At 40.6% G+C, this 22,226-nt stretch overlaps 1 protein-coding gene across 2 annotated transcripts in view; it reads right to left on the bottom strand.

The window, feature by feature from the left end:
• The window catches only part of grm1a (glutamate receptor, metabotropic 1a), a 34,582-nt gene extending 12,727 nt beyond the window's left edge, over nt 1–21,855 (bottom strand). For both annotated transcript variants that reach the window (XM_069701812.1, XM_069701813.1), the window contains exons 1-3: nt 21,754–21,855; nt 20,067–20,910; nt 16,875–17,124 (exon numbers count right to left, since the gene is read on the bottom strand). In XM_069701812.1, the coding sequence (XP_069557913.1) occupies nt 16,875–17,124; nt 20,067–20,784 (968 nt within the window). In that variant the 5' untranslated portion in view covers nt 20,785–20,910; nt 21,754–21,855. The remainder of the gene's footprint in view (nt 1–16,874; nt 17,125–20,066; nt 20,911–21,753) is intronic.
• Between the last annotated feature and the right edge of the window lie 371 nt (nt 21,856–22,226).

Raw genomic sequence — 22,226 nt, 5'->3', positions numbered from 1 at the left:
ACCAATTATAGCACACACACACAGGATGTTTTGGGTGAGGGATAAGGATGAGCGCCTGCTCGTGTGTGTGTGTGTGTGTGTGTGTGTGTGTGTGTGTGTGTGTGTGTGTGTGTGTGTGTGTGTGTGTGTGTGTGTGTGTGTGTGTGTGTGTGTGTGTGTGTGTGTGTGTGTGTGTGTGTGTGTGTGTGTGTGTGTGCAGGTCAAAGTCTCTGACCTCTGAAAAACGAGACAGTCAAACTAATTTGTGAGAATGTATGAAAAACACTATAAAAAACAGAATTTTGAACCAAGTATAGCACTTCTTGAGCTAAATGTCATATAGATGTGAAGACAGGCTGGTTACAATTTAAATATAATTTGCCTGAATCAAATAATCCCAATATAAAATCACAAAATATGTAATTTCCCTCCTAATGTATGAGTTTTTTCTGCATTTTGTGCCCCTATCGTGTGTGTGCGGGTGAATCTTCATCAATATAGCCTTTTACAAAAATCCCTCTTTACAAAGCAACGATAGAAATCTATCCAATCAAACACATGCAAGAGAGAATAAGAACAAATTGGGGCATGAAAGCGTCAGTAAAAGGCATTTTAGAATAAACAGGTCTTTAGATGAGATTTTAAAGTCAGTATTGAACTTGAATTTGGGAAAAATCAGGAGCTCTAGTTCTATATGGGATCAGTTACTCATCAATATAAGGTGTAAATGTAATTAAAATGATTTTTAATTCAATCCTAAATTTGACAGGAAGCCAGTGTAGCAAAGCCAATATCAAGTAATACAGCAAAACCACATATCGTCTAATAGATGCTGAAAAGTCTGTTTATTTTCCTCCAAGACTTTCGAGTGTATAACATCCCTTGACAGTCACCTGTGCTTCTGATGAAGGAGTCACACAAACACAAAAGAAAAAAAGTAAAGAAAGACTGTTTTAGGCATTTGAACAAGTCACTGATGCTCTTCTTGTGGTGACGACACTGAGAAACAATTTATGCAGCCCCGCTCTGAGATCGTCTTCCTCTCAATCACAGTCAGTGGAAGTTTTCAGCTGGATTTTACTTTCCATGTCTCCCTCTCTTCAAATACGCTCGCTATTGACAGCTACACACCAATTAGGCATGAATCACCATGGAACCAATTACAGCACACACACACGGGATGTTCTGGGTGATGGATGAGGACGTGTCTGTTCATGTGTGTGCAGGTCAAAGTCTCTGACCTTTGAAAAAGAAGACATTTCAGACTCATTCGTGAGAATGTTTGGAAGACAGTTTGGGTTAGTATAGCCCTTCTCAAGCTAAAAGAACATGTGGATGTGGAAGCCCATGTCATCCTGAAGTTAGCTGACCATAAGGTCTGACTCTCTGATCCTTTCATGTCTGGACAGGCTCTGAGTCAAAGGGTACGTGACCTGCACTCAAACGTACGCTGTCATCCTCTCACTGATCAGTATCAGACACACATCCGGTGGAGCTGAGAATTCAGAGAATAATAACAAACATATATGTTTTTCTTACTATAAAATATACAGTACAAGTGCAACAGTTATTAATGCATTTCTGTCTGCCTTCCCTACCGTCTCTATAGTCTTAAACTGATGTGGATTAATACACATTTAGTAAACTCATAAGTATTTACATCACCAGGCGATGTAAGAAGCATTGAGTGAAAACAAACAACAGTGTCTACGTTCCTTATAATGAGGAAACGTGTCACCGAGTGCAACAGTTGCATCACTGCTAAATAAAGGAACAATATACATTATATCAGGCTGCTGATACCCAGCTGTGCTTCTTAAGAGTATCAATTTATTGTTAGTTTTGGTTGTTTTCATGGAATCTGTTGACAACAATAATAAAAAAAAGTATTTAGTTTTGTTGATCAAATTTATTTTAAAAGAAAAGGTAAAATAGCCAAATGTTTTTCACAGGTGTATTTATGTGTTTATTTAAATGCTGTGGTTTAATTTCAATGTTTATGTCCCGGCAGGACAGGTATCCTGTCTTTGGTATTTTCTACCTCTCTCTTTGTCGATTGCACATTCAGAGGCAGTTAAATGTTTTGGACAGCAGAAAATAGAGCCTTAAATTTGCATAGGAGAGATATGAGTGTGCAGATTATTAAAGATTTATAATACATTACATGGCTAAAGTTGACAAAGGTGTGCTGAAACTGTTGAAAAAAGTGATGAGACACGTTTTTATAACTGGTAGTGAATGTTGTTTCATAAGGCAGTCTGAGAACCATTAAATAAAACATGTATTCTCCTAATGCACGCAACAAATATTGTTAAAGACAAGATCAATGTTGGATAATTGTGAGAAAGATAGCAATATGGTCATAACTGTCCTTTTTTCTGAGTAAGTACTGCAAATCTGCTTACGTCTCAATACGTTTGCTGTACTTTTGCTGTATATTTATAAAGCACAATTCAGCTGAGTCATCCTTTTCATTCACTTAATCGAGTTAAGAGTCAGAGACACGTGAAGTTCATTGGTGCTAGTCACATTTCTTTCATTTACTCCAAGTGAATACTGTCTCTGTCCCTCCCTCGAGACACAGACAAATGCACCAACTTAAAGATGTGTGTGTGTGTGTGTGTGTGTGTGTGTGTGTGTGTGTGTGTGTGTGTGTGTGTGTGTGTGTGTGTGTGTGTGTGTGTGTGTGTGTGTGTGTGTGTGTGTGTGTGTGTGTGTGTGTGTGTACTTAAAGAAGGGTATTTCATAAACGCATGTACACCTGACAGCGTAACTGCATTTAATGTGGTCTTTTTGGTATAATTCAGTGTTTAACATATTTGTTCTAACACAAAAGTGGAAAGAAGACGTCTTTAGATAAAAAGAGAGAGAGGAAGAGGAGGAGTGCTGCATGAATAATGCCCAACGCATTGAAGACATGCTTGACTGTTTCTCACAGCGTAGTTTGTGATGAGTTAAAATGACATCCTCTCGCTTTCCTGTCTCAGGATAGCACTGTCTGGCAGGAATCCAAACAGGTCATCAGAACTCTCGTGCCACCTGAGGACGCCTAATGGGACGAAATCTGATTTAATGTCACCTCAATGTTCCACGGCTTCACGCTGCAAATCGGAAGGTCCATTATCACATAACCTGAGTCACACATACCACAGGAACACCTGTTTAAGCAAATTAAGGAGTCATTGCTGCTCAGGTGGGCTATTAGTTCTGTCGTTGCTGCATTGACAACAGAGTGGCGGGAAGTCTGAATTTATAGTAGCGCATACCTTAAAGGGTTGCCGTTGAAATATAATTCCTAAAATCAGCTAAATTAAACTAGCCTGATGTCTAAACCACAAAATATGTCAATGCTATCCCAACATCATTCACCACTGCCTTCCAAAAATGATCTTTGTGACTGCTACAAAAGGTATTCATTCGAGTGTAATCTGATCTGATTCTTTCTTTAATCTTGATCAAGGAAAGAGAAGCCAGGCGGTCCACCACAACACACAGTGTCCACGTCATTTCAACATAGTGTCAAGACCCTTTAATTGCACCTTAAGCAGTCATGGCAGTAAAATGATTTGCATGTAATTCTTCAGTTATATGGAAATCTGTCCAATAAATATTCAAATCAGACAAGAATTGCTAAAGAATAAAAACAAACCAGAGCATCGAGGTGTCAATGAAAGGTCCTTATAAATAGGTTTTTAGATGTGATTTGAAGTTCCTCTCCTGGCATTGATTAAACTCTTAAAAATTAATCTCTTCATAATTAAAAGTTATTTTTCCAGGAAAAAAAGAAATCCTCTAATGCTATGAAGGGGTTTGGATATAACTCTGCACCTTTGCCTTCATTCAGTATGCAACCATCAATTCATTAGCTTACCGGTTTATCCTGAACAGGGTCAGGGGGGCTGGAGCCGATCCCAGCTGACTCTGGGTGGGAACCATTTAAACTCTAACCCGCAGCCAATCTAGAATCACCAATTAATGTCTTTGGGCTGAGGGCGTACTCACAATAAAACCCATGTAGGCACAGGGAGAACGTGAAGGTTCAAACACAGAACAATCTTGCTGTGAGGCATCAGTGTTATCCACTCTACCTCCGTACTGCTCATTCAGAATGTGTGTACATATGAATATGTAGATAGTCCCCACCTCTATCTCCCTCCACCCCTCCATCGCTCGCCTGCAGCTCAATGATATGAAAAGCCCAACCCCGCAAGTTGGTGGGACAGACTGTCAGACTGTGACTGAAGTTTCAAAGTGGAAAAACTCAGCCATGACCTTGACTGCTTATTTTTGCCCTTCAGATGTCTCCTGGCATTTAAAAAAAAAAAAAAAAAAAAAAAACCCTCCATATTGACAGGTTAACAAGTGTCAAGAACTTGACTTCTATTATAGGTGGTCTTAAAAGGCGCTTTCTGATCTGACCTTGTGGCAAACTGTTCCATAATCTACAAACCAAGACAGTCAAATTGCAGGCAGCTCGAGTCTTGAAGTTTGAGTTGGGCACAATCTAACAAACCATATGGGATCAGTAACTCTTTGATATAGGGCAGGAAAGAGAAAAAAAATGGACAGGAAGCCATGTATTAAAGCCAGCAGCAGGTATTTAGATGAAAGAGATGTGGGGTCCAAACATAAAACATAAAGGAAAGGAACGGTTGTTTTAGGGATATAAACAAATCACTGATGCTAATCATCTGGTGAGGACAGTCTGGATAAACTGTGAAACACTGACCGACCATGAATCAGACCTGGAACTTGTGATCTGTGAAATCAAGACTGGGCGGCAACCAAACAAATTTAGTGGGATCAAACTAGTAAAACCCACAAGACTGAGGCGGGTCTTGATATTGCAAACTCAATTTCATTTCCCCTTTAAATTAAACTCTCCAAATACATTTAATTAATCTTTCTAATCAGTATTTATCTTTGCAAGTAAAGTCAGCAGGCTGCTAGTCCTTCGATGTCATACACTAAGAGATTGGATGTGTGTATTTTGATGATTTACTGAGGCCTGATGACATGGTTTAGAGTAGCACAGCATGTCAACAGCTGGATAATTTATGGCATTGTATACAACAGTGAGTAGACTGAGAGCGCCCCCGACTCTGCCGGATGATCTAGTTCCAGTTTGATAGCACATTTGTATATTTATGAAGCCATGAATTAATTGGCAGGGCAGAGATTTAATCACATGCGCTGTTTCCCCTGGAGGATGAATGAGAAGAGTTACTTTAAAAAGAGGAAGGGGAAGATAGGGGAGTCAAGAGTTTCCTAATTGCTCTGTGCAAATGTTAAAATGAAATTTCAGGTAGTTAATGGGAAAAACTTTGAATCTGTCATTCACAGACCATTAGAATGTCAATGAGTTTAATTACAAGAATTCAATTATACTAAAACTGCTTCAAATCTTCACTTTAACATGAAAAACACACCGACCCACAAATTTGCATGTCCATTATTGTAAGGACCCTCACTGACATAATAATGCAATCCCCGACCCCCCCAGTCCCAACCCTGAACCTTAACTGTGTCACAACCTTTTAAATACAGTCTTAACCTTTCAACAGCCCTTTAATGACGTGTCAGAGAGTGACGACTGAACAAAATGTCCTCACTTTCCCAAAATAATCATATTCATCAAACTGGAACACGAACACACACACACACACACACACACACACACACACACACACACACACACACACACACACACACACACACACACACACACACACACACACACACACACACACACACAGTTCATTTACTTTTAATAATATTTTTTGTCTCCTTGTTCAGCTCACTCTGATTGGTGGAAAAAGTTCTCAGGTTGTCTACATACAAGTCACCGTAATTGTTTGTAGGAATATGTGCTTTAAGTATCAAAAGTAGAAGTACTCACATTGGCCTCTATATTATCAGTTATATTAGTATTGCTGACGTAGTATGCAACATTTAAACCCTTGAAGGTCCTGCAATATTTGATGTAAAAAACTATGAGTAATTCTTATATCTACACTCAAGAGTTGTGTTAAAACGGATTTTGTGAGAAATCTAATGTGACAGCCAAATACAAAACTGAGGTCCAACTAACCAGTGAAATGTGTGAGATTTTCTAACAGCTAACAGCCTCAAAACCAGCAAATAACACAGGCGAAGATGGACAACAGCAATCTTTCCTCAAGTAGCTTTCACTCAGATTTTAGTCAGGTTAAAGATTCTCCCCCACAACCTTTTGGACTCCACATGACTCCAAACCAAATTATAAATACCTTAGACAAGCCTCATAACCGATAAATGCCACGGGCAACTATTCTTTGGGCAATTTATAGCCATTTGCACCATAAAGAACAATGAGACTCACCCAGACTTTGATGGACACACATTACTTGGACTGCTGTTACAGCACAACGAGTTATAAGCATGAAGCTTGTTTTGCTCACAAGCATCAGAGCACTTGATATGTTGACTGATAGCAAGAAAGATCAATTATTTCATGAACAAGCGTCAGCTGAACAACAAACAAAAGCTACAGCATTGTTACCGCTTTCATTTCTGATGGTAGAGTTCGATCTACAACAATGTCTCAAATGAAACAAGACAAACATTTAGTAGTTTCATAAAAACTATGTAGACAGAGGGATTTAAGGGAGTAAAATACATCACTAAAATGGTTTTAGTTTTTTCCAACCCGGCTCTTTCTAACTTCACACAACAGGACCTCCTGCGGGTAATTTTTGTTTTCAGTTCTGCATTTTATCTCCACTGTGATCCCACAACATCCTTAATTAATTCAAAACTGTTCTGGCTGTGGAGAACAAGCCATACAGGGGTTGTTTTCCACAGCTGAAAACTAATGCTCCATCCCCACCTCCCCTCCCTACTCATGTGTCTCCCCAATCTCCCATTCTCCTCCTTTTATCTTAATTCTGGGAATCTGTGGAGTTAAGGCAGGAGTGGCGGTGGCTTGTTAGCTACATGGCAACAAGACTTTTTCGAGGTGACACGGAGGCCCTGGGTGCGCCAGGCAGCCTTTAAAAGCCTATCCAGGCTGCTTTTATTTATTCATCATGCCCCAGTTTGAGTTGTGAGATCAGTGTCCTCTACATTGATAGGGAACACTGCTGGGAAAATATCCTTTTTGCTTTATACTACTGCAGGATATCAATTCACTGCTAAACCCCATGACAAAGCCTCTATATAGAATATCAGCAGTAGCAGTGACTGATGGGTGACGAGATCTTGTTTTGGTCAATTCAATGTAAAACCATAATCTAAGGCTGAAGAGAGCACTGCTGCTATAGTAGTCCTACATTTTTAAGTGTTTCTGTGATCTTTTTTTTTTTTTTTTTGCATTTTGGTTGCTTATTATCACACTACCAACAACATTAGATTCATTGCTCAGTTTCACTTGCATTAGGGTATGATGATGTACCACTGATGTCCAGCTTCTCTTGTATCACTGGAACTAACACCTGTTTATAATCCTGACGAATCTGTATTTACTCCTAAATGATAAACTCATTAAAGAAGCTGTCAAATGTTGGAAAATAGTGAAGACGTGCTTCCAAAAATGTGTCATACAATGTTCTGTCCAACAAGGTCTTTGTCAGGCAACAATTCATTTGAACAAAGACAGATATGTACAGTATATGGACATACTTAGGAAAACATGATAGAATATAACAGCCATTATTACAGCAAAAACAAATACTGTATTACAAATGACTGTATACCTACATAATACATACATAATATGTATATTTTGTGTGTGTAATGTTGATACTGTCTATATAGGTTTCTATATCACAGGGAAACAGAACAGATAGGTGGGTCTAAACGTATTTGCTTTACAAATGCTTTGTGGGTCAGAACAGAACAGCCTTTCCTTTTCTTTTGCATGCTGCTCCACCCAGCTGGGTGGATGCACACCATCCACCTCCTTTGCTTTAAATGGTGAAAAATGTGACATCACAATTGGTCAAAGCTCAAGATGATGTTTTCACATTACCAACGTCACGTTGTTTAATATACAATCTAGATAATAAAAGAACAAAAACAGGTTGAAACTGAAGAATATTTGGAATTGTTGCATTTAAAACAACTTAAACTAATGATTTTTAACAAAACTACTGTTGATTCATTTTCTTCTTTTTGTCAATATTGTTTAAATTATTGTTCTCTTGTTGCAGTTCCTGACTGATTTGTAGTTTTTCGAGTGTTTGTGGTTACAATTTTTGTCACCGTTTTCTTTGTGTATTTGTGTTATTTCTAAACACTTTAGTCCAATGGTGGCTGTCTGTTCAAGAAAGCATCTCAGCTTCTACTAATCAGGCTGTGACAACTATGTCCAGATGCGAAGCCTGTGTGCTATTTTTGCTCCAATGTCATTCACCCATCCCCTCGCACGAGGGAACACAAGGCATCAATTGGAAAGAGAGAGATGTCCTTGACAATGTGTGGCTGCTTGCAATTAACATCAGAAGCGTGATATAAATATTCAGATGCAGCTCATTGTTGCTCCGTTGCGCAGTGGAACACAAAAACATATAATCATGAATCCTGACTAGATTTGAATATACGTTAAGGTCACGTGTGTGTATGCAAGCAGGGCTCCGTTACGGAGCAAGCGTCAACAGTGTGGTCTTATCTTCTCATTACAATCTTTGTTAATGTTGTTGCTAAAGGGGAATTTTTTCAGATGACAGCCATATTTTCTGAGAAGGAACAATTGTGTGGTACAGTGTGGAGCCCCGCTGACAGACTGAATGATAGATCTACAGTGAGACGATCACACCAAGTCCGTCATGAGGCCAAATAAAGTCTCCATGGTGACCGTAGCACAAGCAGCACACAAGTCTGTTCTTCCAGCAGTTCAGTAAATCTGGCTCCGCCAACAAAAATGAAATTGAGCTATATTCATCCATTAGACCCCCCAGTAAACTCTCACTAAACTTTCATGGGGGCTGCTTTAGCTCAGAGGGTCAAATAAAGGAAAAGAAATCATGCAACACTGAGAATAACGCAAAGAGGGAAGGTTGGCGGTCCACCCCCTTTTTACTCCCCCACCCTACACGCCTTCTTTGTCATTCGCCAGTCCTTACATTCATAACTAATGTGTGAGCACTATTGTGCTCCAACTGGAAGTCCAACGAAGGAAAGATGTTTCTGGAAAGTAAACCAAGCAACAGCATGAAGCATGTGGCCAGTGGTGGGGCTGATGCTTTGCCATGCTGAAAAAAATACAGAGAATTACAGATGATCTAGGAAAAACTTGTCTGTGGTTTTAGTATGAAAAGCGGGAGGGTTAATAATATTTCCTCTTTCCTGATAAGCTGAAACTGTAATAAATGCAACTTTAAAAGAATAGTATATATCAAATCAGAGGAAAATAATTCGCTGCCATCTTGGTTATCCTTGATCTTCTTATCAAAGAATTTTCATAAATCTGAATACATTTTAAAAGATGTGATTCAGAAGGATTTATGGAGGATGGATGACGCCTCGAAGCAAAAAAAAAATTCTGTCTTAACCCCTTGTTCAGCTACAATTCTGGATGGCAAAGATACCCATTTATTTTGGCATTGTTTTCAGTGCTGTTGCCAGAGATAAGGTTTCTCTTTGCTCATGCCCCGCTTTTTGCCAAATCACTCGCAAGAAGGAGTCAATCGGCAAAATTCCACATCCTCCGCGCTCTCCTTCCTGAGATGGGGAGATGAAAGCCTTCGGAGATGACAGGAAAAAAAGCAGCTAAATGTGTCGCACCACAACTCCTCTCTCTCTCTCTCTCTCCCTAAACATTTCATTTATTCACGCTCAGAGCGAAACCTCAAAATACTGAGTCCCCCTTCTTATGGTAAATTGAATAGATTCATGTGACACGCACAATATGGGTCTGCAGCTTTCTTTGCACCTCAGTGTAGACTCAAAAGACAGTCACACCCTGTTAATGACGAGTGCCAAACCATTACAGAGGCAGAACATCCACATTCCTGTTTCAGTGTCCATTTTATCGAGGATCAAATGAAATATAATGAAATGTTAAAAAAATAAAATAAAGAATTGAGCATTTAAAATGGGACCCAGACCAAAACGGTGTGTGTAAGACAGGGACAGAAATGAGCGTTACATGTGGAAAATCAGCTTATGCAAATGATGTTTAGTAATAACAGCATTCAAGCAGCATTAGAGAGAGCGAGAAAACAAATGCTGCTAATTGCAAGAGAGCAAGCAGGCAGACAAATGAGTAGGTGGATTCACTGCATGCTGCCATTCAGAGACTAGGCTTGGTACCGGGGAACAGGCAGCAGAGGGGATCATAACAAACGACGCTGTACACTAAATGTACATACATTGAGCCCTCAAATCTGCACAAACTACAGCTCAGCAGTGACACTTAAATTCCACGCCAATTTCTTTATATAAGTGAGTAGGATGAAATTAACACTCAGGATTCAGAGCTTTCCTCTAATAGTTTAATGGTGTTAGCCCCAGAAAACCCTAAGTTAAAACACACACATACACATAACTACTGCCAGATCATTTTATGATGCATTCCTGTCAGCTCCCACACGTGTTCCCACATTCACAATTTTAAAATCCACTTTATCAATGAGTAAATCTCCCATTTCATGGTTCTTTTTTATTTAAAAAAAAAAAAAAAAACATACTTCTGAGTGTTTCATCTTTAATCGAAAAGTCATGGCTGCAAACATAAACATATTTGTAAATGTTTTGTTTTATATTGTAGCTGAGTTTGGTGTACTTCACAGCACCAAGTGTCATAGAAGTATTCATAAGAGTTTTCATGAATCCCCATTTTTACATGTTGCAGGGATTTTCAAAACAGGCATTGAATCGTGAGGAAGCTTTTTTCAAAAAAATCTCGAACGTGACAACACAAACTATTAATGAGCTTTAGTAAAAAAAAAAAAAAAACCACATTGGTTGAAAGCAGTGGTCACATTTCAAAACCAGAACTGGATGTGTTTTAATACGCACAGATCGCTCCTGGGAGTCGTTGTGTGTATCGCTCTCCGTTGTCAAACAACAGGTAAGGGATCTGTGGCCATTTTACAGCATCAAGTGCACTTTATGCAGCACACGCTGTTCCCTCCTGATGTTCCAGTGTTCAAAGACAGAAATACTGCACCACACAAACACTGATAAATTAGTTCAATAATGTTTTTAATCAACTGCCAAGATAAACTTTCTGGTCTCATAAAGTTTTTGAGGAAGAACTTTTTAACTTCTGTCTTAGAGCTGTGTGGCTGTGAAATTGGAACAATTATTTCATTTTATTTTCATACAAATCCAACCCATATTACTCATCTACTTGCTCTCCAGTGTACATCAAAATGATTTCTCCCTGTGGTGAGACTAATGTATGATTTATGTCCTAAATTCTCTGGATTCTGTAAAAAAAATTTAAAAAAAAAAACTCCAGTAACTTCAACAAAGCTTTGAGAAAAATTGTGGAGGCTTGATGTGCTAATTTATTTTACCAAGGTCTATTTGTCATGGACTGCCAGATGATGACTTTGGTCTTTCATAGTTTATGAAATGTAAATTTTTAGGGCGATATTATCAGTGAACAAATATCTCATAATACTGCCATCTGTTAATAAAGATTTTAAAAATTGAAAAGGCACGTTGAGCTTGAACTAAGTTATGATAATAAGTGCAGTCATTTGTGTGCTTTGCAAAGAGCCAACCATAATTGTCATTTATTACAGTACTGACAAACCTTCAGCTCGGCATAAGGAGTGTCATATTGATAACGCATGAGCATGGTTTTTGAAGGCAGTGACGAACAACATATTTCATTGTTTGGTTTGGAGGTCTAGTTTTGTTTTTCTTGATGGATTACATCTGCAAAAACTGATAATAATGCATTGATTCATTTTTTTTGTCACTTGGGGGCAACACGACAAGCTGTTAACACAACAGTGATTATTCTCTGTTACTTGGTTATTACTGTGAGCGTGTTAGCTAGCAGTTGACTATTAGCACATTGAGCAGATATGATGCAATTTTATTAATTTTTCAAATTTGAAATTGTGTTTCTGAATATTTTTCATTTGACAAATGTCCAAAGTCCAACATTTGGCCCCTTCTTTTAGCTCAGTGTGGGTCTTCCATACTTCCTGCCTCTTTCGATTTTAAAGTCTCCACTTTGTTTACCAGCTGGATGTTAACTTCATCAGTATGCTGTTTGCTTTACCAAACCTGGAAATGTAAAAACTCTACCAGACTCAAAATCAGTCCCTAACACAATCTGCTCCCCGCTATGCTTATGTAACTCCTCCTCCTCTCTCTGTGTCCATATCGACATCTCTGTTTGTCTGTGTTTTCTCTGACACGTTTTCTCAGCAGGTTACTCTGGAGGGTTCTCCGCCTCAATGTGTGGTCAGACCAGCAGGAATCCAACTGCTAATTGATCTGCATCTATATCTATCCATCTCCAACCAATTTACTGCAGAACTGACTGATTCTCCTGGGCTGTTCACAAACCAGCGTCCAGCTCGGTCACACAGTCATTTCTAGTTGTAAAACATTCAGGCTAAATTAATCCATTTCTTTTTCTTTTTTTTTTAATCTAACAGAATAAAAGCACTTTGAAATGCACTTTAACACAACAAGGAGACGGACATTAATGTCTACTTGACTAGAACGAAGTCAATAATCTACGCTGTGTGTCAGTATCTGCATGCCAGATTATATGCACAGAGTAGATACAGTCTCTTCATGCCTGCCAATGTGTGTGTGCATGCAGTAATGGAGGCAGCTGGCAAAATCATAACTGTCAACAGAGAGAGGGAGAAAGACAAGAGACCTTCTGACTGACAGTACCAGAGCTGAGTGGATGTAAAGTGTTGAAGTGATGCAGAGTAGAGGCTGCAGATAAGGGCTAAAGTGGGTCGAGAACGCTGCCACACCTGGCCCTTGTCTAAAGAGCAGGTTAGCCGAACAGCAGAAACAAAAGCTCTCCGATTCAGAACTCTCTGCGTGCCTACTTGTAGTTTACGTAGCCACTGCTGGATAGTGTTTTTGTCTGCCTCTGTGGTTTTCTACGATCATCTCAACGTATGGAGATGAGGAGAAAAAACAACACTTGCTGCTCTTGGATTTTCCTAATCTTCACGTTTGGTACACCGACCTCTTATATGATTTTATGTATTTGTGCCAAGTACAAGTATGCAATTTAAGACAATAACCACCTCATCATCTCACTGATTTGAAAACAACACACCTTGTTATCCTTACAAAATATACTGACTGCCATCAGGTGGTGTCATAATTTAAAGACGAGTGTACTTAGATGCAGTGCATTTTGGGGATGTTTTGACATTTAAAATGCTATTATATTTAGCCCGCTGAGGACAGTACAACTGAATTTTTTTTCTACTGAAAAAAAGCTTTAAAAGCCGCAACAGAATTTGCTTGCTCGGGCATGTTTTAATCGGTTCATATTTTAGGCTTTACGTGATGACTTCTTTAAGATAAATCTTCAAAACACTTTACCGGTGCTTTACGTGGCTCATGCAAAGATCAAATGAAACAGAAATTACGTATGTAATTTCTTCTCTGAAAGGAAGCAGTAACAAGCTGTCGCCACAGCTGAGACTTATTATCACCTTTCCAGCTGATTTTGTGAAATGTTTTTTTACACATCCAGCAGACACAAAGCGACATTAGTAGTCATTTGTCGTGCTTCCCTGCATCACTCAGCCAGTCGTTAACTTTGTCAGCGTGGAGCCGGGCAGGTCGACGTGAGGGGCGTTTATGGAGCCAGCGACCCACAGCAACTGCAAACAACGCTTACGAGAGCAGCGAGGGGGAAAACAAAACAGTAAAGTAGCAGGTCGGAAAACTAAAACTGTGAGCTGAGAGATGTGAAACAGCTTGTAGGTGAGGTGCAGAGTTGGGTGATGATTCCTTGTGAGTACATTACTACAAGTGACCCACATTTACAAACAACAATACGGCAAAAACATTGATAAAAGCAGCAAAATCAATAATAGTGCACAACATTTTTCTTCTGTCCACACTGCTTTTTTGTGCTACATTACCAGTTTTCATAGAATTATCTTTTTGTTGATTTTATAAAGACAATGTGTGTCTTAGATATCTCCAACTCTCTTTAGCTCTGAGTACATACACTCACACACAAATACAAACAGACACACATGCACACTTCATAAAAAGAGACTTCTTCGGGGGTGGAAGCATAAATTAAGAAAACAAGCTTCTCTTTGATTAGCTAATACCTGTCTGCCAGCTTCATTCAGACACACACACATGGCTTGGCATCTGTGCTGGCCAAGACTTGGTCTGTCATTTTTACACACTATCTCCTTCTCTCTCGCTCTCGCTCTCGCTCTCTCTCTCCCGGTGACCCAGAAGCTTTTCTTCCGCCCATGGAGACTTCTACAAAAGCTAAAAAAAGACACACTTTCCCATCTCCTATGGAGGAAAGAGAAAAGGAGAGATATGGGAAGGAATGTAGCCAATCCTAGAGTGTCATTATAATAGATCATTTAAAAGGCATCTGAAAAAAAAAGAGTGCCTTTCCCCCTGCTAAAAACCTAAATATGCATGCATGCATTGAATGTAACAGATAAACAGAGGTTGCTAGTAAAAGCACCACTTGTCTTCCCTTCCTTTCGACCAACAGGAGATATAACAGGAAAAAGAGAAAGGCTTCTTCAAGGATAGTGGCAGTGACAAAAAAACAATCCCTCGGTGGCAGCCAACAGTACAGGTGTTGACTAGACCAGAAAATCTCCATGAAGTATGTGTACAATACATACAAGAGAATTAGATATAACAAAAGCTCATTGCTAGGTTTTATCTCAGGCAACAAGGAGTCTCGACTCACATTTTAAAGACAACTTGAACTTTTAAAGCATGAGGCTGGTGGTCTTTGTATTTTTCTTGTCAACAAATGTCATTATAGGAGCGTGGTTAGGGTGCATACCACATGAGTGCAAATGCCGTGAGTAGTTAGTCCCCGGTTCGATTCCCAGCCGACTGGACCTTTACTGCATGTCATTCCCCTGCTCTGTTTCCCTACCATCTCTGTCTGTCTCTACTAATGGTGATCTAATAAAGGCAAAAAAATAAAACATCTTTTAAAACAAATCTCACGAAAAGACCAAAAAGAAAAAACTGTGTTCATTTGTGTCTTAATACTTCCCTGCTGTGTCAGTGGTTTTTAGGCCCAAGCAAAATAGTTCTTGTGAAAAATTTTAAAAAAGTGGCCAATAATACAGTGCATTGTTCATCCTAAAATAGCCAGACCCCTTTTTAGCTCAGGTCAGTCGAATAGGAACTGATTAAAGTCTCAGTCTTTGGCAAGGAGGAATAAGCTGTAGGGGGCCTTGGCTACTCAAATGCTTGGTAATAGTTTCAGTTCATGGTTAGTTTTAACATCCACTTTGTTGCAATTAAAAAAAAAACCTGCCGAACTGTACGAGATGCCAATATATTTCACCAAGATGTTTGTATTCCAGTTTCAATAGAAACTGATGAAAGACAATTTCTTCAGTGTAAAACAACTAACATCAACAGTAAGAATCAAAGAGCAGAGGAGTTTGTCTAAACACAACAATTTGTAACTATTTGTAACAGGAGAAGTGTATTAAAACGGACAAGACAACAATCTTTTTTGTTGGCACACAAAATGCGACGCACCGGTGTATCTTTGAACCTTTGTTGTTGTGCTGAAATGTAAAACTATCTTTACGGTTGTTTTAACATGGAGTTACTGCCTCGACTTATCCTTTTAAACATGTTTGATGATGAACAGAGCTTCTCGCTGTTTCAGATTGCTTATTGTCAATAAACCAAAACAAGCCTTTCAGTGTTAATCGCACAATAACATCTCACACGCAATTAACATCCAAATATGATTTGACCCAAACAGCGTTGAATGGATTCATACATCCTTTTGATGCAGAACAAAAGGAGTCTTCACGTTTGAAAATGCAGTGGATTATGTGGCAAAATGTTCATATAAGTGAACATACAGTAGAGGTGGAAGATACTGTACTGTCTTATGTCTCTACAGCTCAGAATCTGCGTTGCACTCATGCAGTGTTCAGCACATCTTCATCAAATACAGCTTGGCTTGTCATCCTTAGCTGTCTTATTAATATCCTTTTCATGTAACATACAGCTGACAACTAACCTAGAACAGATGGGTGCCAAACAAAACCTCCTCCCTGTCTGAAATGATGTGGGAAAGATACCGCATGAATGAACTGAAAAGTAGCATCAACTGTGCTGTGACTTTTATTGACAACTGTGAATGTTGCTCGAGGACGATCTCTCACGCTGTAATATGACACTGTATGAGCGTGTGAGACGACTCTAGTTGCCCTTCTCTAATGAATACAGTCAGTCACTGTCACTCAGCACTGACTAACAGACAGAGAAAGCGAGGAAGAGGACAAATATGGAGCGAAAGAGGTGGGGTGAATATCCAATAAGGAGGTGTAATCACAAAGAGAGAGAGAGAGTTTTATAATTCAATTTGATTTCTCATGTGTACACACAGATATGTACATGCTAATATTTGATTACCATATACGAGATGAGTGGCAATGCCTTAAAAAAAAAAAAAATAAATAAGACAGCGTGAACAGGAAGAGGCATTGTTTCCCTCTAGTTTTGTGTCTGTGACAGAAATACCAATTATTCATTGCTGGAGAACATTTCTATTCAGTGCTACTGGTATGTGGTCTAATTCTTCTTGGTTGCCTTGGTTACACGCACATCAGGAAGACAACGCGGTATCTCGCAGGCTTCCAGCCTGTTAACCGAGTCAGTGCCATCCAGAGAAATGCTCTGAACTGTGAAGTGAAAGGTAAGAAAAGAAAACCACACATCCATACCTGCCAACAAGGAGGAACTCCCCGTTCACCCCCAGTCGCCTCATGGCCATCAGGAGACCTCGGACCGTCATGCCCTCGCAGAAACACACCACGACGCGAGCTTTGGGTAGACGTTCCCGTAATTTCCTGAGAAGCCGATCAAAGTGTTTCTCCCCTGCGTTACTGTAGATCTTGTCCGAGTGGGCAATGCATAAGCCTTCTTGAGAGGCCAGCTCCTTGAAGGCCTCCATGCCACTCTCCCCATAGTTTCCTAGAGGTGGTGAAGAAAATATTGAGAAATCGGCAGGAAAACATTCTGTCCTTGCTGAGATTAAACAACAAAATATTTGTCTGTTCATCCCATTTCTTAAATTAGCCTTTGTGTACACAGATAATAGAGCGTCTGTGGCATTTTCAGTTATTGTGAGCTGTAAAATACGAGGCATTATTCTCCAATTGGGACACAATCAGCATCTCAGTCATGACAAAGCATTACATGCCTTGTTACTCTAAGAAACGACATTGACGTTATTTAATAGCACAATTAATTGCTTTCAACCATTCATCTCTAAATATTTCAATGTTGTGCTTAAAGCACATCTCCCAGCAGTTGTTCCCCGCATCAAGCCCTGACTGAGCTCTGGCCCTGATCCACTGATAATAAGTGTCAGACAGTTTGCTGGCTACTGATTGCAATCGAAGCCAAAAAAAGGGGGGTGAAGATGGCTATCCTTGTTTAGTCGCACGCTATCCCAATCAAAAGCCCTGCAAAGCCGTTTTCAGTCTAAATCTTCTGTTTCCATGTGGACTGCAGTGCTTCCCTAATGTGCCACGGTCTGGATTGTTGATGAAGCCCACGGCTCTTTCGTATGAGAACTGGATTACACAGACAATCCAATCGCTCGTGCATGCGGGAACATGTGTTTGGTTGAATGTGCGCGTTGTCAGACAGAAATTAAAAACACCTACACAGAAAAATCGGAGAACATTTGTTGCACAGTTGCCTTGATGAGGCAGGGTTCCCAAGGGTCTCCATGCCACTCTCCCCTTATATGATGAACAACAAATACTCTGTGTGTGGCGCTGCTTTATAGAGCAAAGATGACAGCAGCTGAAACAGGCATCACAGTAATGCATTTACTCTGGTGCACAATGAGCCCATGTGTTGGTTTTCCAACAGTCCTTTGATGATGTTTTCAATTGCCTCATTTCATTCTCTCACTGGTAAATGGAAATAATGATATCCAATTATTTTACTCTTTCCATCTCGGCTGTGAGACAGGTGGGTGGTTGTGCATTAGTTGACAGCCCGTTTGACAATGACCACCAAAACAACCCGCTCTGCGCATTCCCTACCAGACGGATGATAATCGGGACAGGTAATTTATGCAATTTCACAGCCCTAGCTGTTGCTACGGGCAACAAGCTGCATTTATAACTTGTCTAAGGTGGCTGCGAGTGAAAACTCATGAGCTCAAGCCAGTCATGACCACTGTTTAAGAGGCAACTAAAGATAGAGCACAACAAACAAGTGGATTTACATATGACTCTTCAAAGGTCACGAGAAGGTCCGCATCGGGCAAATTAGGATGTGAAGTCTTGGTTGTTAACATTTACTGGGGCTCCAAACTTCTGAGCTGCTGTTCCTTAGAAAACTGAATCTACATCCAGTGTAAAGGCTTGTATTTACAGAATGTCTGCATGCAAAAGAAAAAAAAAAGATTAAATTGCAATTAAAGATTAGAAGTTTAAACATTGAGCTTCACTTTTTATTGGGAAAATATCCTTCTTTTGTCACACTGCAACATACTGAGTAAGTGATGTTGCTTGCAATCAAATTCACCCTCCTCTGACTCGTCTGTCATTACTGCTAAATTATGACTTCAGTCCCAGAGGATCCTCCTGGAGGTGTATGCTGAAGGTCAGACAGCTGATGCCACCTAGTTATGCCTCCAGGTACTGCAGTTCCCTAACTCCCTCTCTTCATCAATCTGATAGCAACGTGTGTCCAAGCCCATCTCCATAACACCGGACTATAATAGGACTTTCCAAAGATGTTTTACACTCCCCATGAGTCCACAGTTCCTCAAGGGGGGGATCCTGGGTAATGTAGCCTGTCAGTCATAATTTGGGTGCACATCACTGACTGTGTGTTTCACTAAGACTTTAATGAAAAGCCATAGACATAATTCATTTCACAGTAATTACTTCGCCTGCCCAACCCGCCTCTCCTTTTTACCTCCCGTCTTCACCGCTGTTGTGCTGTTCGGCCAAACAAATGGGCAAAAAGAGTTCTCGAAAAGAAAGTGAGCACATCGTGGTATGTACTGCTGAATTCTAGGTTGTGATTTTTTTAGACAATGTGATACTAATTTTATTTCATAATTATCCCGAGAAATTTAAGACAGTCATGCCATTATTAATTAATAGAATTAATTTAACATTTCAAAAGGAACACCTACATTTTTAATGCTAATATGGCCCCTCATGTGTTCCCCTTGATATCAACTTCAGAAACTTGCTATGATGACTTCGATAACACAGCCAAGAAGCTCCAGCTTTGGTTCTACAAACTAATGCACATTATAACAAAGTGTCAAGGCAGCAGAAAGAGAAACACTACCTATATTTCTCAATAGAACAAAACACGAGGCCACCCAGTAATTACTCAACATACACCGCATAGCTGAGTTGTTTAAACCACGCACAGGCAGCTCTGTGACGAAGCACAGGAAAGATCCTTTCCTGTAAGTTATACCCACACAACCTTCAAATGCAGTCAATGGCAGTGAAGAGAGACTCAGATATGCACAGGTGTGGATGTGACTGACTGCTCCAAAAAGCCTGAGTGGCAGACTGAGACGGGAACAGGGAAGAGTGACTAAATGTCTTTGACTAGTTCCCCTCAAGAGACAAACATGTAAGTGCACCTGTGAAGCTGCAATTCCAAAAAAAGAAGCTGCGATTAGGTTAGTGTGAATTGTTTAGGAATGAAGGCCAAAAAATGAGCCATGAAGCAGACCCATAAACAATTTTACATTTGGGCATTTTATCAAATTAATAAATAGGGCAGTAACAGTTTATTATCGTTCCATAGTCAATGGAAAAAAACAACAACTAAATAATCAGATCACTTTAATCTCACCATATTGTCCACTAACAGACAACATGACAACTGGCAATATTGGTGATTTGATAGTGATGGCCTCTCACCCTCAGTGTGCACTGCAGACACATAGGTCCAGTTGTAGAGCTTGACAATGTCCAGCATGGCCCGGGCCTGGAGGGTGTCTGAAGGAACCACCCTCAGGAAGTACTTGAACAAAGTCTTGTCGCTCAGGTCGATGCTGGTGGCAGAGTAGGCAATCTGCGGGATGTTGAAGAGCTGCAGTAGGTTTTGCACCTGAATAGCCACAGAGCTGGATCCGGGTCCGATCACACCCGCAATGGGTTTCTTGGAGGGCGGTGGCTGGTTGGACGGGGTGCCGTCAATACACCATTTGGACCCGTCCTTATCATCCCGGATGGAGATGAGGGAATCCCGAATAAACTCGATGCTCTGCTCCAGGGCAACAGAGGAGTGCCAGCAGGAGTCCCGGATCTCACAGCCGAGGCTGATGTTGGGGAGCAGGTTGGGGTCTGAGTTGATCCGGTCCAACGTGTGGAACATGGCCTCCACCCTTTGGATGCCATACTGCTCGCGGACGTCCCCGCACTTCCGATCGGCCACTCTCTCCGCAGACGGCTGGTGGTGGACGGAGAAGAGCGCGCCGATGATCACGTCTCCGTCCATGCGAGCCACGGAGCGGGCCGCGGCACGGGGGACCACCGACCGCTCATAGATGTTGCTGCTGTGGGAGAGCACGAAGACGTGAAAGAAGCACGCGGGGAGACACAGGAGAGCGAAGAGACCCATCTTTACGCGTGCCATATTGTGCCTAATCGCGTGAGCAGTGCCAATAGCGCAGGCATATTATCTGCTGTCTGTCAGTACTTCCACGTTCATCCCAACCATGACCCGCTGTGAGCACGACTCCTGGGACGCATCCACGCGCACCTGCAGAAAAACAAGACAAACTGCTGTGACATGGAAGCAGGAGGAATCGAGGCCAGATGTGCCAAACGTTTAAACACGCATGCTCTTTTCCATCAACGCCCTGTTTCACATTCCTTCAGCTGGCAGCAGTCCTCACGCCTCTGTTATCAATCGAGATGCCTTCGAGCAAGGCATTTAACACACACTTTGATCAGTGGACAGTTGTGGCTGAACAAGGCTGCTGTCTGCACCGCCTCACCGTGCATGTATTTAGCTTCGGTGGAGACCGCCAGTCACTTTAACATTTCTCAGACTATCGTATTTTTTTAAATGTAAATGTATGGGGAGAAGCTGCAGGTGCTGTTCCTGATGTCCATTGAGAAAATCAGGCGGAAACCTGATTTCAGCACCACGGACAGCGCGCTTTCCAAACACGTTACAAGGACGTCTTTGGGACTGTTGCCTGGACTCATCATACCCTCACACACACATTCTTCACGATTTGACCCAGCTCATTACTAAAAAAAAAAAAAAAGAAAAGAAAAAAACGACAAAAAACCTTCCCGTAGTCGACACCTAGGCTATTTGAATTCTGCACGAGGAATGGTGCCAGATAAGAATATTTCTGTTCTACATATATTGTATGTTCTCCTTTCTAGCTGTCTGTCGTGCAGCCCATCGCTCGGTTTACAACAACAATAAATAATAATAATAATAATAATAATAATACACTCACTAAGCTGTTTTTTTTTTTACCATAGGAAGGAGAGCATGAGTGCTCTATGATATATAATCTTTTTCACTGTTCTGTCCACATTATTCAGATTCGAAGCTGCTTTTTCTGTCTGTTGCATCAAAACTTACCTGAATCCTTGAGACATGTCGCATGCCTTCGTCCGTCTTCTGTAGCGCGTGGTCTTCGGCGATATTACTTGAGTTTCTCTCCCGCTCCATTCCCCCTCCTTCCCATCTTTCTCTCTCTCTCTCTCTCTCTCTCTCTCTCTCTCTCTCTCTCTCTCTCTCTCTCTCTCTCTCTCTCTCTCTCTCTCTTAACTCGAAACATGAAAATGAAGATCTCTCCGCAACTATCCCATTTTCTTTCTTTTTTTTTTCCTCAATATGTATGCATATAGCCAAGTCTGCATTACCATGTAAAGACCTGCAATGTTTTAAAGCGAAAATAACAGCCCCCCCAAAAAAATCCACAGTCACATGCTGTATAATAACCTACATGTTACAAATCATATCAGTTGAGTTTCAGCTTGCTCTGCGGAAATGTCTGTGTTTATTGATATATGTGGTGCAGCATTGTTAGGCTGCTGTCGGCTATTTCAATC

Source organism: Brachyistius frenatus, unplaced genomic scaffold (genome assembly GCF_029030835.1).
Source record: "Brachyistius frenatus isolate BFR_SWC_R1_liver_20210118 unplaced genomic scaffold, ASM2903083v1 Contig_38, whole genome shotgun sequence".
Lineage (NCBI taxonomy): Eukaryota > Metazoa > Chordata > Actinopteri > Embiotocidae > Brachyistius > Brachyistius frenatus.
Note: the sequence above shows the minus strand (reverse complement) of the source record. Positions and strands in the feature narration are given on the sequence as shown.